General features: G+C 38.5%; 1 protein-coding gene across 1 annotated transcript; it reads left to right on the plus strand.

Moving 5' to 3' along the window:
• Positions 1–7,377: 7,377 nt before the first annotated feature.
• On the plus strand, positions 7,378–13,249 carry LOC110053425 (prolactin-releasing peptide receptor-like). The gene is made up of 3 exons (XM_020759654.2): positions 7,378–7,687; positions 9,214–10,099; positions 10,630–13,249. Exons 2-3 carry the CDS (start codon positions 9,713–9,715, stop codon positions 11,281–11,283), a joined length of 1,041 nt encoding a protein of 346 aa, XP_020615313.2. The 5' UTR covers positions 7,378–7,687; positions 9,214–9,712; the 3' UTR covers positions 11,284–13,249.
• Positions 13,250–13,330: the final 81 nt, after the last annotated feature.

Consider the following 13,330-nt stretch of genomic DNA (forward strand, 5'->3'; position numbering starts at 1 on the left):
ACAAGGCATTGTGGAAGATCATTTCCTAGCGGGTTTCCAACACAGATTCCATAAACTCGTTGGACGTTGTTTTCAGTCCGCTTCCTCTTTCTTTCATTTGACTTTCTGCGGTTTTCTTTTTTCCTTCTCCTTTTGTTGATGTGCTGTTTGAGTATGCCTTTGAATATGCTGTTATAATTGCTCTTCTTATTTTCTAGTGCTTCCATGTCCTGCGTGACCTTCATCAACTTAGCTTCTGTACATTTGATCTGTTTTACATTAAAACTGTGGGCAAATTCTTCGCCCTGCTTTAAAGCAAGCCCATTGGACTGAAAGAGTGTGGAATCGTGTTCCTTTACAGCTTTCAATATGACATTCAACTTTTCCACCATTGCTCTGTGCTCTTTGATGGAGAAGTTCAGTTTTCTTCCATCACTGGGCTTCAACTGGTACCCTTGCATGGAAAACTCACTCGCCCTTTCTGAACAGCCATCCGCACCTAGAAAAATTGCTTCTTTTGCTTGTAAGATGTCAAACTGCCTGGATCGTCCAGCTGTAAACCTTTTCTTAAACGACTTGTCGCTTTCGCCATTATTGCGCATTTTGGAATGAGCCTCTTTCATGATGCTCATGTAGTAATGCGCTCTTTCCCCGATTGGATTAACAATATAAAGAAGAAAGAGTATGGAAGTGGCAGGCTGGTTTTATCTGACCCAGAGAGCGTTGCTCTATTTGCAGATAAGTTTATTCTCAAATCGAAGTTTGTGGTGGATTATCTTCAGCATCTTGAAGTGCTGGAATTTAAAAGGAAAAAGAGAGCAGAAGAAAAGGCAAAGTTAAGTAGGGAGGAGGATTATCCTTGGACTGAGTTGTGCGAAGGTCTAACCAAGCTTATAAAGCTACATGTTCCAGAACTAAACAAGTACTCAAACCACCACGGGCTGAAGCAGCATTTGAAAAGCAGCAAGAGTGAGAAAGTAAAGGCAATTGTAAGGCATTCATGCTTACAGCAGAAGAGTCCTCTCAGAGCTGGCCAACCAACACTGAGAAATGCCAGGACGGATGAAAGTGACAATGATGAGTATGACAGTGATGCCATTGACTCTGGGGGAGGAGATGACTCAAGTGACGTCATTCTTGCATTCATCAATTCAGATGAGGAAGATGCCAATGAGAGGCCAAATGCCACACGCTCAGGGCGAGCCATAACTAGGAGATCCGAGATTGACTTCTCTTTCTTTTGATTTGTTTTTTAAACAACAGCTCCCTGTCGTATAGAGATTGTAAATATTGTCTTCATAGTGAGCACAATAACGTGAAGTAGGGGGATAATAGAGAAATATTAAAAAAGTTGAAATCTAAATATTGTTTGTTCAATTTTTTTTTGGGGGGGGGGTCATCCCAAAAAATGACCGCTATAAGGGGGGGCCATGTGAAAAAATTGGTAGGCTGAGGGGGGGTCATGCGATTTTTAAATGGTGCTTCCCAAATCCCACCAGCCCCCACTCCCTCATAAAAAATGAACGGTCCCTAAAGCATTCAACAAATTATGATGGATCGATTTTTGGTTCCCGCGAGGTTATCGATAACACAAGTTTAAAAGTGTTTAGAAAACAATGAAAGCTTAAACGGAAATTCATTATTTCACCAAGGATCACCTTTAGAAAGAAAATCAATTACTGTAAACGAAGACTGATGGTGGTTTAATGAACTTGTGTTTCCTAGACGTCATTCCATTTAGTACCTGTACGCTTCTCGTTTTGGTTTTATGGTATGATTTGGCTCCTCAAATCTGAAAGATGTGGTAAATGTGTAAATAAATATTAGAACCGAATGCAGTTGAATATGGTAGGCACAAAAGTTTTCTATTTTTTGCTAGGAAGAAAGTGATCATTTGTTCAAAGGTTTTGTACAGAAAATTAATTAATTTCGGATGTACATATTTTAGCATGGTAATCTGCGAGTTTACTTTAGATGCTCGTAAAATCGTAAACATTCACGGCGGATCAAGTTAAGAAATTGTTACCATGAAGAGGAGGGTCCTTGAACGCTCAAAATGAAATTTCTGACTAATCCGGACAAACTCTCCCTTCGTCATTAACTTGGGAGTTTAGACAACAGAAAATTTTAAGTCAGTTCAGGTAATGAAGGAGCAAACTAGGCGGGTTTCTATCAGAGCTTGTGAAATTTCGTGAAATCGACAGATATGTATCTTTCAAAATGTACTATGACATATAAATTGATAACGTGTTATCACAGGCGGCCCAGACGTTGTATACGATTAATACGTGACATTATGCTGTTGGCGATTACGTTACAATTTTAGCCGTTTATAAGACAATGTATGAGAATGCTTCGAAAATTACTCTAAATGCTACGTGTAGAAAATAATTTGAATAAAATGGCTTACCTTATGTTTGCATTGCGTTGTTTTAATGTCTCTGGGTTCCTGGAGGTGGTTTAGAGCCATTTAGGCGAGTTTTACTTTCAGGCGGTTTGCTTCCCCTAAAGAGAAACGAAAGGCGGGCGACCCACTGGTCCGACGGCCCGCACTCAAAGCTCTGTAAATTCCACAAAAATGGTCTAATCTCGTCAGAATTGCCTCATGGTAGCCGTCAATAACTCTTGTTCCCATTCGCTTCCTCCCAAGGTTTCAAAGTTTATCTTAACCGCCCGAGAATCGCTGGTTTTCCAACTCTTGCTTTCCATTTCGGCTCCATTTCGATACGTAACCGATTATCTTGGCCACAGGATTTGAATTTCTAGCTTAGCGACCTCGCCATCGTGACAAAGTCGCCTCCAACCGTCGAGAGGCAAGGGGCATTATTTGATCATGCAAACTGCACCGTGCCGCGGTGTATAACTGAAATTAGCGCCTAAAAGCACTGTTAACTGCAAAAATGCAAGGAGCAAACAATGTTCAGCTGAATTTAGCGCCTAAAAGCACTGTCAACTGCAGCGAGAGATGGCAACGAGTAACTGACCAATGCCTCGTGCCTCTCGACGGTTGGAGGCGACTTTGTCACGATGGCGAGGTCGCTAAGCTAGAAAGTCAAATCCTGTGGCTAAGATACGCGGGGGGGGGGGGGGGGGATACTTTGGGAATTTCTGGGTGGCGATGTGCCGCTGGGACCCTGGAACCTTTAGCCTATACCAGAGCTAGTTCAGCTGAATTTTGCTACCCTATACTAGAGTAAACTCCCCAAATCCCCCCATCTATCGACACTGTTGAGGCTGATTTGCGTAAATTTAAACTTGCCGATTTGATTTTTTAACATTTTTGAGTGGCAATTCCTGGTTTCCCTAGTCTAGATAAAATCTTCAACCAACTAGTCAGTTTTGTGAAAAATTGTACCCTATTCTAGACCCAAACGCTCTGATTTATATACCCTATCCTAGAGTAAACTGCTTGAAAACCATACCCTTCACAGCGGCACATACCTATATAGCCCATATATGGCAGTGCCCCCTCCCCCCCCCCCCCCCCCCTCGGGCTAAGATAATCGGTTACGTATCGAAATAGAGCCGAAATGGAAAGCAAGAGCTGGAAAACCAGCGATTCTCGGGCGGTTAAGATAAACTTTGAAACCTTGGGAGGAAGCGAATGGGAACAAGAGTTATCGACGGCTACCATGAGGCAATTCTGACGAGATTAGACCATTTTTGTGGAATTTACAGAGCTTTGAGTGCGGGCAGTCGGGCCAGTGGGTCGCCCGCCTTTCGTTTCTCTTTAGGGGAAGCAAACCGCCTGAAAGTAAAACTCGCCTAAATGGCTCTAAACCACCTCCAGGAATTGAACCCAGAGACATTAAAACAACGCAATGCAAACATAAGGTAAGCCATTTTATTCAAATTATTTTCTACACGTAGCATTTAGAGTAATTTTCGAAGCATTCTCATACATTGTCTTATAAACGGCTAAAATTGTAACGTAATCGCCAACAGCATAATGTCACATATTAATCGTATACAACGTCTGGACCGCCTGTGGTGTTATGAACATTATGGGCAACATTACGTCACGTCAGGGCAATATTCAATTTGCGAGCAATTGTACTCGAAAGTATTTAAGGCAAAACATTTTACCATCAAATAAGACACTACAACCAATTTCTAATTCGTTTGTGATAGACACGATCATATGGAAAACAACGGCTTTGTTCTCTGTTGATCAAATTCATAATTTGAAGTTCTTTATGAACAAGTTAAAGTTGACCATGTTACTAGTGCTGAATTGTTAAAATTGCTGTTGCTAACATGGATGACTGGTGTTTTAATTTCGCCCAGAGTGAAATAAGTAATTACTCCATTCCAATTAACGCTTTTGGTAATGAAATTACGTATACTCTGCTGCAATGCAGCCAATTTTCAGTTAAACTTAAATCTGACATGTAACTCACCCTGCTAGAGTCTCTTCCTTGCATGGGATACTTGTCGATAGACCTGTCGCACTAGCTAAATTTATTAAAATTTAACAACAACAACAACAACACACGCAATTTATTGCAAAAACGGGAAAATTCTTAGTTTAAAAAAAAAGACAATTGGAACAGAAAATTAGGTAAATCAAGTTCACCCAGAATAACTTGAAAGCTAATCGAGTTGAGTAGAATTAAATAGTGCGTATATAAAGAAGTTTATTTACAGTAAAGCTTAAGGGGGCAAGGCAGTAAGGAGACAAAACAAGGGAACAAAGAAAAAAACAATAAATAAGTGAGTGGAATAAATCAGTAAATAACTAAATACCTTTTTTCAAAAAAAAATTAATTATTTGGCGATATATTAAAACATTAAATACCTAGAAATAAAGCCAAACCTCATAAAGTGATCAAAAGTCATGAATGTTATCAATTTGATTGTTAGATTTTAAGCTTAACTTTGTTTATGAAAATTTTAAGGGGGAGGTGTTTAATACTTTCATCCAAATTTAAACAAATCGAATCTTTAGAATGTTATTACTCTGTATTAGTATCACCCAACTAGTGGACTAATGCAAATCCTGCATTTTAATTGGCTACGCTACTAGAGGACTATAGTCCTCGAGTAGCGAAATTGGCGCAATCGAGCGTGACTCTCTCTTTCGTTTTATTCCCAAATAAATATTTCTTCAACTTGCATTTGCTAACTTTATTATTGCCTTTTCTGTCCGACTAGTTGGGTGATACTAAAACAATTAGACCCTTCGCCCTCAAGGGTCACGAGTCTAATTGTTAATTATCATATAGCTCTTCGGACTTGTTGCTGTGTTGCTCGCCGTCAATTATAATCTAAAATACGTTACCGTGCATCTCTGATAAATCATACTAGCTTTATTTTCAACTGAAATCGATTCTTTTGTTTATCAAGACCTAAATTTACCTTTCCACAACGCAACAAAAACGTGAAACAAAATAAGTTCGTTGGAGCTGAGTTCAAACTCCGCTTTGTAAAATAGAAAGTTGACTGTGTTCGGAAATTTGAGGAGAGCGAGTTTTAACTGTCGGCCAAAAACGAGAAATTGAGTAGCACATGACCTGTCAAGGCATTTCTGACATAACCAAGGAAGAAGGGGCAGCAGCTTGAAAAATATGGGGTCAGTGAAAGGTATTCATGGTCCTTCTTAAGCGACCTTAGAGTTATTGCTCTATTTGCTGAGCTTATTCTTATTTTATAAATAACCTTTGGTTCTATTCGGCAATTGACTGACTCAGATTCACTTCCAGCATGACTGCAGAAAAAAAATATACTAGATCTAATTCTGACAGAATCCTGACGATTAGATAGAACAGACAGCAAAAATAACAGAAAAATTCAGTCCTCTGCAGTGCTACTGAGCTATGTTGGGATCTCCATTTTTGCTTTGGTGTCTGCCGCTAAGTATCAGTCAATGTAGTATATACAGTGTTTTAATGATAATAATGAACTTTATTGAACACGTATTGGTTACAGAAAAGAAACAAAACTACCTAGACTAAGGAAAAAACACTACGAACTACTTGCAATACACTAGTTACAAGGTTAATTCCTTTTTAACATTTATACTGCCAACCATTGCTTACTTAGAATTAACTTGAGCACATAACATCAACAACAACAACAAAAACAGAAACCACTTGTAATACCAACAATTACACAGCTTAAATTCCTTACTTTACAAAATACTGACATAGAACATTTCTTACGCTGTTTACACTGTTTAGTCGTTATTACTTGTCAGGTTCTGCAAGGAAATTCTAATAGACCTAGGTTTCACACTATTGTAAACTGTGCTTCCTATGACTTGACCTGTCTGCCAAATCCAGCGCTCCCGAGCAGGAAATTAGACCGGACTAGTACTGTAAAACTGCAAGTAGAGAAGAAGAATCCTAATCTTGATCCCAGGAGTTTTTGATTCTGGCAACCGCATTATTCAAATTCGCGTTGATCTATTATTCTTCCAGCCCTCACTTCCTGGTTCAAGCTATTGATTGTCAATAAAGGTCTGCAGCGTACTAAATCAGTCTAAGCTCTCATTTCGAGTCTTTTGCTGTCGTTCAAATCGACTGTTATGTTGTTAAATTATGATCCACTGTAACTGAGTGGAAGTACTAACCATGCCAGAGCAAGTCGCAGACTATTCCAGTTCTTTCAGTGCCTTGTGCATTTCTCTAGATTCTGGATGTGTGACCAATGGTACAGGTATCCGATTAGTGCTATATAGTATTAATCCGCAAAGTGTGATTAACATAGACATGACGAGATGAGTTTGCGCCTACAGTCAGGTCTGTGTGTGGAGAAAAAGTGGTTTAATTTCAGGTCACCGACTTGAGATCGTAATTAAACAAAATAATGTTCTCTTTCTCATTAAGGTTTGTTAAGTCAGATCATTAATTTAATTGTTGTCCATGAACCATTCGTTATAATGCAACTTAAAATCCCAGAAATTTCACAAAACAAATTAGCACTTTGCGTTGGCCTCGAGAAAGAATGCCCGTGCTTTGAATCCATTCAAGTTTGCGGAAAAGCGGTAATCAGTCCTTTCTAATTATCGGGTTGACTGATGGCAGAGCAATCAGAGCCCACAAGAGGTCTCTTTAACCCAATAATTTTAGTAGAATTTTTTTTGCTCGAACTGTAAAATATAATTACCACCCTGAAATAGCAATAATCGTAGCCCGCTTCATTTGAAATGTTTAAAGTGCGTATGGTTTCGTTGGTACAGATAGGTGTACATGCTGGGTTAGAGAAGGTATAGTTATCGTTATTAAGTGATCACAATTTGGACAAAAAAGTAAACGTTAACTGTAAGTGGCGTTAATTTAATTTAAATAACAATTCCTTTCCTTCTTTTTCTTTAAACCTAGTTCCAAACTTGTGAGATAAGCATAACACTAGTGAACTGAAGTATAAACGCAAGTACAAGAACTGAAAAAATATGTTTCTTTTTCTTGTGCTCATACATGTGCTTATTTCAGTAGTATTATGCTTATCTCACAAGTAGGAACCTGGCTTTAAAGATTTTTTTTTTCTGGTCTTTAAATAATTTCCCACTGTAATCTCGTCGTGTTTATTTCGGCAAGAGTTCTTTTGTGTGCCGGGGGATGGCATTCCCAGTCTCCTCCCGGGACTGAATGTTCCCAGTCCTCCTCCCCTTCGGCTTCTTCTGCTACTCCCACTCTACGGCCAAAACAAAAAATTGTCACCTGTGTAATAAGCGTACCGTCATTACCAAAGTGCCTTTTTGGTGAATGTGAGTATACTCCAATTCTGTTGGCTTTCTTTACTAAACTATGATCTTTTGCATTTAACATTTAATTTGATTTACACTTGAAATTATTTTCACAAACTTTCTTGTTGTTTTGTACGTACCTTATTTGAAATGTCAAGATTTTTGGTTGAACATTTATCGAAAATATTATACCCGTCAGGGGTAAATTAGAGGTAGAGTCAACAAGGAGATTAAATTTAGACTCGTCAAATGGTTGTATTCTACCGAGACCGGTAGAAACCGTCTCGATTTCGTGTAGAAACCGGTAGAAACCGTCTCCATTTCGTGTCAATCGTTTTTGAATTACGGTCCATTTTCCAGTTCCGTTTTGGATTTCGAGAAAGCTAGTGACGATATACTGAAAGAGATAATAGCACTGCACCGTCATTATCAATCCTTATTACCCCCAGTAGGGCATGGGGCCGCGATAATAGCTCGTAAGAAGTCATTATTGTATAAATTGCTCGCAGTTCGCACCTCCTAGGAAAAACGTAAACTTGATGAGGCAAGAAAACGCCGCTGGGACATCAAAAATTTCCATCAAAAAAGAAACACCTGCCTTGTCTCACGAAAAGGGAAGAAAGAATATTTACACAAAAGCACCTCAATTTTATTTCTCTTGATTACCTCTTGCCATAAAAATATGTTATGTAGGTAATATCCTCAGAATTTCAATAATTAGGAATACGAAATTGTGAAAAATGATTTTTTCGCAATTGTAAAGGACAACAGTAAGACCGTGCATTGGGTGACAACATCAGTAATTTGTAATTAAAATTTGCAAATTACAGTATCTCATGGTGTTCTTTTTAAATTGTGTTTGTTTTGGTTCATTAACCTGGCCAAATTTAAATTATGATCTACACTGATCATAAGTGAAAACAAAAAAACAAAAAAACAAAAAACAAAAAAAGCAATGAAGTCAATAATTTACTGCCTGGGTGATAAAAAAAAATGGTCCTTGGTTGATGATTAGACATTGTTAATGCCTTAATTTTAGAAAAGGATGACAAAAGCAGAGCACAAACGAAAGACGACATTGAGAGGAAAAAAACTTTTTTACTGAGGGTTTTCACTGCCAACTTCCTTTGTACTGTAGGATCCTCTTACAACAAAAGAAATTTCAAACACTCTCCTTTTTTTCATCAATATGATTTGTGTATTTATGTTATGATCGGAAGCCAATCACAAGGATTTAATACGCTTTAAGTAAATTTAACTGTGAAAGTAATACAAGCCACACTTGAGCTTTTTCCGTTTGATCTACCTTAAATTTTCACTCCAGAAGGACTGTAAAGCAATTGTCTCTCATATGGCTTAGCTCGCTAGCGGACAATACAAACCGGTGTCCCTGAGTGACTTAAAGATCACTGAAAAGACAATTTCATCAAATTAATTCACAGGAGTGGATAAAACATGTAAACAATAGTGGATGACTTTGAAGATTCGACACGCAAGTGGGCTGAGGCTCTTTTTAAAGTGCGTCTATTTACATTTATTTTTTATAGATGACAATGAGAAAGGGTTGACTTAGTTTGCCGATCCCGTCGACTGATCATTCTCTGGTTTTGCTTCGACGCGGCTGGAGTTACGACAGAACTCTCACATTCTGCTCTTCGTGAAGTGGGGCGACCATTTCGAAAAGTGCTGACATTCGGTTAAATGGTTAGTGCCTTAAAGTTTAATCTCTCCCTGACCGTGGACTGCAATCTGATTTGGTCAACAGAATCAAATCCATCATTTCACCGCGAAAATCTTCGACAAAGGTCTTTCATGCGGAGCCCGCTCTAGAAACATTTATACATCTATAGTACTTCGGCTTCTTAAACAAACATCAACTGGAAGAAACCAACACAGCATTCATCCAGTGCAGTGAAAACAGTGTATTTGAGGCCCTTGATTTGATCAAACAAGGAGACAACGCAACACTGATTTGCATTCATTCGACGAAAACCAGGAAGACTTTCTAGGACGCTCAGTTTTCAGGAGTTAAAAGAGGGCTTCAATATGTCAAACAGTAACAATTCCTCAGATTTTGAGGAAGATACTTCAGTTCATCATGTCTTACGATCAATATCGCTTTTATTCGTTTCCGTCTTCGGCACCGTTGGAAATATCCTTTTGTTTGCAGTCATTTTACGAAAAGGGAGGATCACCAACGTCACTAACCTATTCAACCTGAATCTGGCAGTGGGGGATTTGATCCGTATTTTCGTGTTTATACCGGTTTATCTGCTTTACTCCGCGCAAAACGAATGGCCTTCTGGACTGGGTTACGCAGGATGCAAAACAGTATTCATGATTGTACAGAGCTCCCTAACGGTTTCCATAGTGACCTTGATGTTCATGAGCATTGAAAGATACCAGGCTGTAGTAAAACCACTAAAGAAACAGGTAACTAAAAAAAACAAAAGCTTTGCATTCTAAACAGTGTCGTTCCTGGGAGCTGTATGTTGATCTTTGGACTCGAATGCAAAGTCTTAACCTCACCACCCCTACAAGGGTGGTTGATGAAAACCCCTCTTTGAATTTTAATTGTTATAAGGCACCTAACAAATAATCTTTTTTTTTTTTCTTTACCTTTTTTAATTCTTTATCGATAGTCAAGAGTTTGCTCTGAGATATGATACGGTTATCGAATGGTTATGACCGCGTATGACATTACTAAATCCGCCATCTAGCATTTCCCATGATAGATTGCACCAGTTGACATGAGAGAAATGTATGTATCCGCGCAAAAATACTGCAAACCAATAATTTATGCGAAAATGGACTAGTACAACAGAAAACATGAAAACGTGGCATAAGGACGAATAATTAGCAACATCATTGTAAACATTAAAGAGCAGAAACTTTGATGTTATATGCAGATTATAATTCATTACCCTAAGTAACAATAATTCTTATCCACTCTTCTTGTTCAGATGACAATTCGTTTAGCCAGGTTCTTGGTAATTCTTTCGTGGATTATCGGATTTCTCACAAGCATCTGGTATGCGCTGTCACTAAACCTAGTCGAGGACAGGAATAACCGTGCTCATTGCATCCCCCACTCGAAAAAAACCTGGATAACAAACGCCCTTCTCCTGCTCATTCCTGCTACACAGTGGCTTCCCGGGGTAGTATTCATGGTGGCATACATAAAGATAATCCTAACACTGCGCAGAAATGCCGTGATTAATCCATCTGATGTTTCCCAAAGCTCGCAAAATCGTCATCGAAGGAACATGAGGGCGGTTCGCATCCTCATCATAGAAGTGGTGATATTTCTGGGTTGTTTGTTCCCGTTTTATCAACACAGCCTCCAAATAATTTTCAGTGATGTTAGTGAGCTTGGTCCTCTGAGCGCGAAAGGAACCTTGGTATACTGCTTGATGATGACGTATGCACTGATCAACCCTTTCTGTCATATTCTGTTGAACAGCGAGTTTAGGGAAGAAGTCCTCAAGATGAAACATCAGCTGACAGCCTTCTTTGGTGTGGAGAATAATCATGTCAGTGAGTGCTCGCACTGTCATCTACCAAGCCAGCATTTACACCATGAAGAAATGCGAAACAGGCAGGAAATAACAAATTGATACTTTCCGAGAACAGTAGTTAATAAAATTAAGTTCTTTTTGGATATTTATACCTAATCATCCCTAGCTTTCTGGTACGCTTCGGCGGGATATCAGGCGAGTTTGATCGAGCCGTGGTTCGTATTCAGTGGCGAGACGCAGTCGAACCAAAATATCCATGGCGAGACCAAATTCGGTCAAGTGAGTATGATATCGTTGGCTAATTACGAATCGGGCAACGGTAATGACAAGAATCAGGTCAGTGAGTGTTTGTATCGTCATCTCCAGGCCAGCACTTGTACCGTACCAAGACGGTGAGAAAAAAAATACACAAAAAAAGTTAAGAAAAAATAACAAGTATAATAATTACAACAAAAAAAAGTGACGGGCTGTTGGCCAAAATTGCCGTATGAAAAACAGGGGGGAGAGATAGCCTAAGTAACCAGTTTAAAACTTAGAAATTTCATTTATTTAACACAAAAAGAAACTAGATGCCTGGCAATATCCAAATTCGTAAACATCGATCTGCATCCCATTTTCTTTAGCAGATGAATTTATGACAAGTTTTTTTTACATCTGCAATGACATCAAAACGAATTCGCCTATGTTTTTAAGCCCGTGTGAGTGGATTCCACCTAGGCCTCCATCTCCATACAGGCATGATGTCATTATTTTGCTAACAGCTAGAAAAATGCCAAAAAAAAAAAATTAATTTATATCTTATTCGTAAAAGAGATTTTAATTATATGAGTTTTTAATATAAGTATTATCACCATGACGCTAGCTATAGTTCTTAATTAACGGTTCCACCTTGGTACGTTGATAGAAGGGAATGGTTATGAACACGACAAAATTCTATGTTGTATGTTTTTGTTCGCTTTAGGTTTTGGCCTTGACCGTGCACAAAACACAATTATTGTTGTTTACTACCGACTGAGGAACTGACCAATAGAAACGTTTTGGTTACGTAATCAATGCAAAGTGTATGAGCGCAAAACAAAGGATTGAAAAAGGTCGTGGATCTTCCAACATAAATCTTGCATCGTTGTTTGCTCTTTTGATGATAGCCGGGCATCACATCCATTCCCGTCTATTAACTGTGGTTCCACTTTAATAGCAAGTGAGAGTTAGAGCTAATAGGTTTTAACTTAGTAGGTTTAGGTATCAACACATAAAATCAATGATAAAATGACTAAAATGATGAAGATACCAAGCAAAAACTGACTAGTAAATAATTCGCCGACTATATTAACTCGAAGTAAAACTAATTTGTGTTTACTAATTTTACCATTCCCGTAGCGAACGAAATGTACATGTAAAGTACTTTGGAATAACATTTTACGGAATCTAAGAATTGTTAGCCGATTTTCCCCCCTCGCACTAAGCAGGTTTTGCACGTAAAGTCAGTAAAGTTGCCAGAGGAGAAAAGGCTTTTGGAACATTAACAAATTTCCATCAAAACAGAAACACCTGCAAGGTCTTGAAAATGGGAAGATAGAATATTTACACAAAAACACTCTTGTCTGATGTCTTTTTTTATCTTGCAATTCCATAATCACGTTTTACTCTAAGATAGTGACAGTGACATGACGAAAATTGCTGTAATTTTAAAATAAAATGGTGAGAAGCGATGTTTTCTAAGATGGTAAAGGATTGTAGTTCGTTTTCACGAAGCGATCCCCAAACTTCAAATCGCAGTTTGCAAATTACGTTTTGGCAATACATTTCGTTTTTAAAGTGTTTAGTTTTTGTTGTACAAATACTTGATTTCTTATAAGACGCAGAGAGAATTATCCAATTACCTCTCCGCAGGTACCAATCCGCAGGTACCTCTAAACGCCAAAATTCAAATTGCCTAACTACGGTTGCTTGCTAACATTAATGACCATTGACACGCTTTCAGCGGAACGACAGTTTCATAAGAGTTGCGCTAAAAGTGTTAATTTAGTTGTTGATTGTAAAGAGGAAGAAGTCAGCATGTTCAAAATTACAAAAACAAACAAAGGATGGGTACTAACAAAGGCTGAAGGGATAGACAAATAATTACCAAGGAGTTTCTGCCATTTTT

This window comes from Orbicella faveolata, unplaced genomic scaffold, assembly GCF_042242905.1.
Source record: "Orbicella faveolata isolate gen_17 unplaced genomic scaffold, um_ofav_v1 contig_12, whole genome shotgun sequence".
NCBI classification, from domain to species: Eukaryota; Metazoa; Cnidaria; class Anthozoa; order Scleractinia; family Merulinidae; genus Orbicella; species Orbicella faveolata.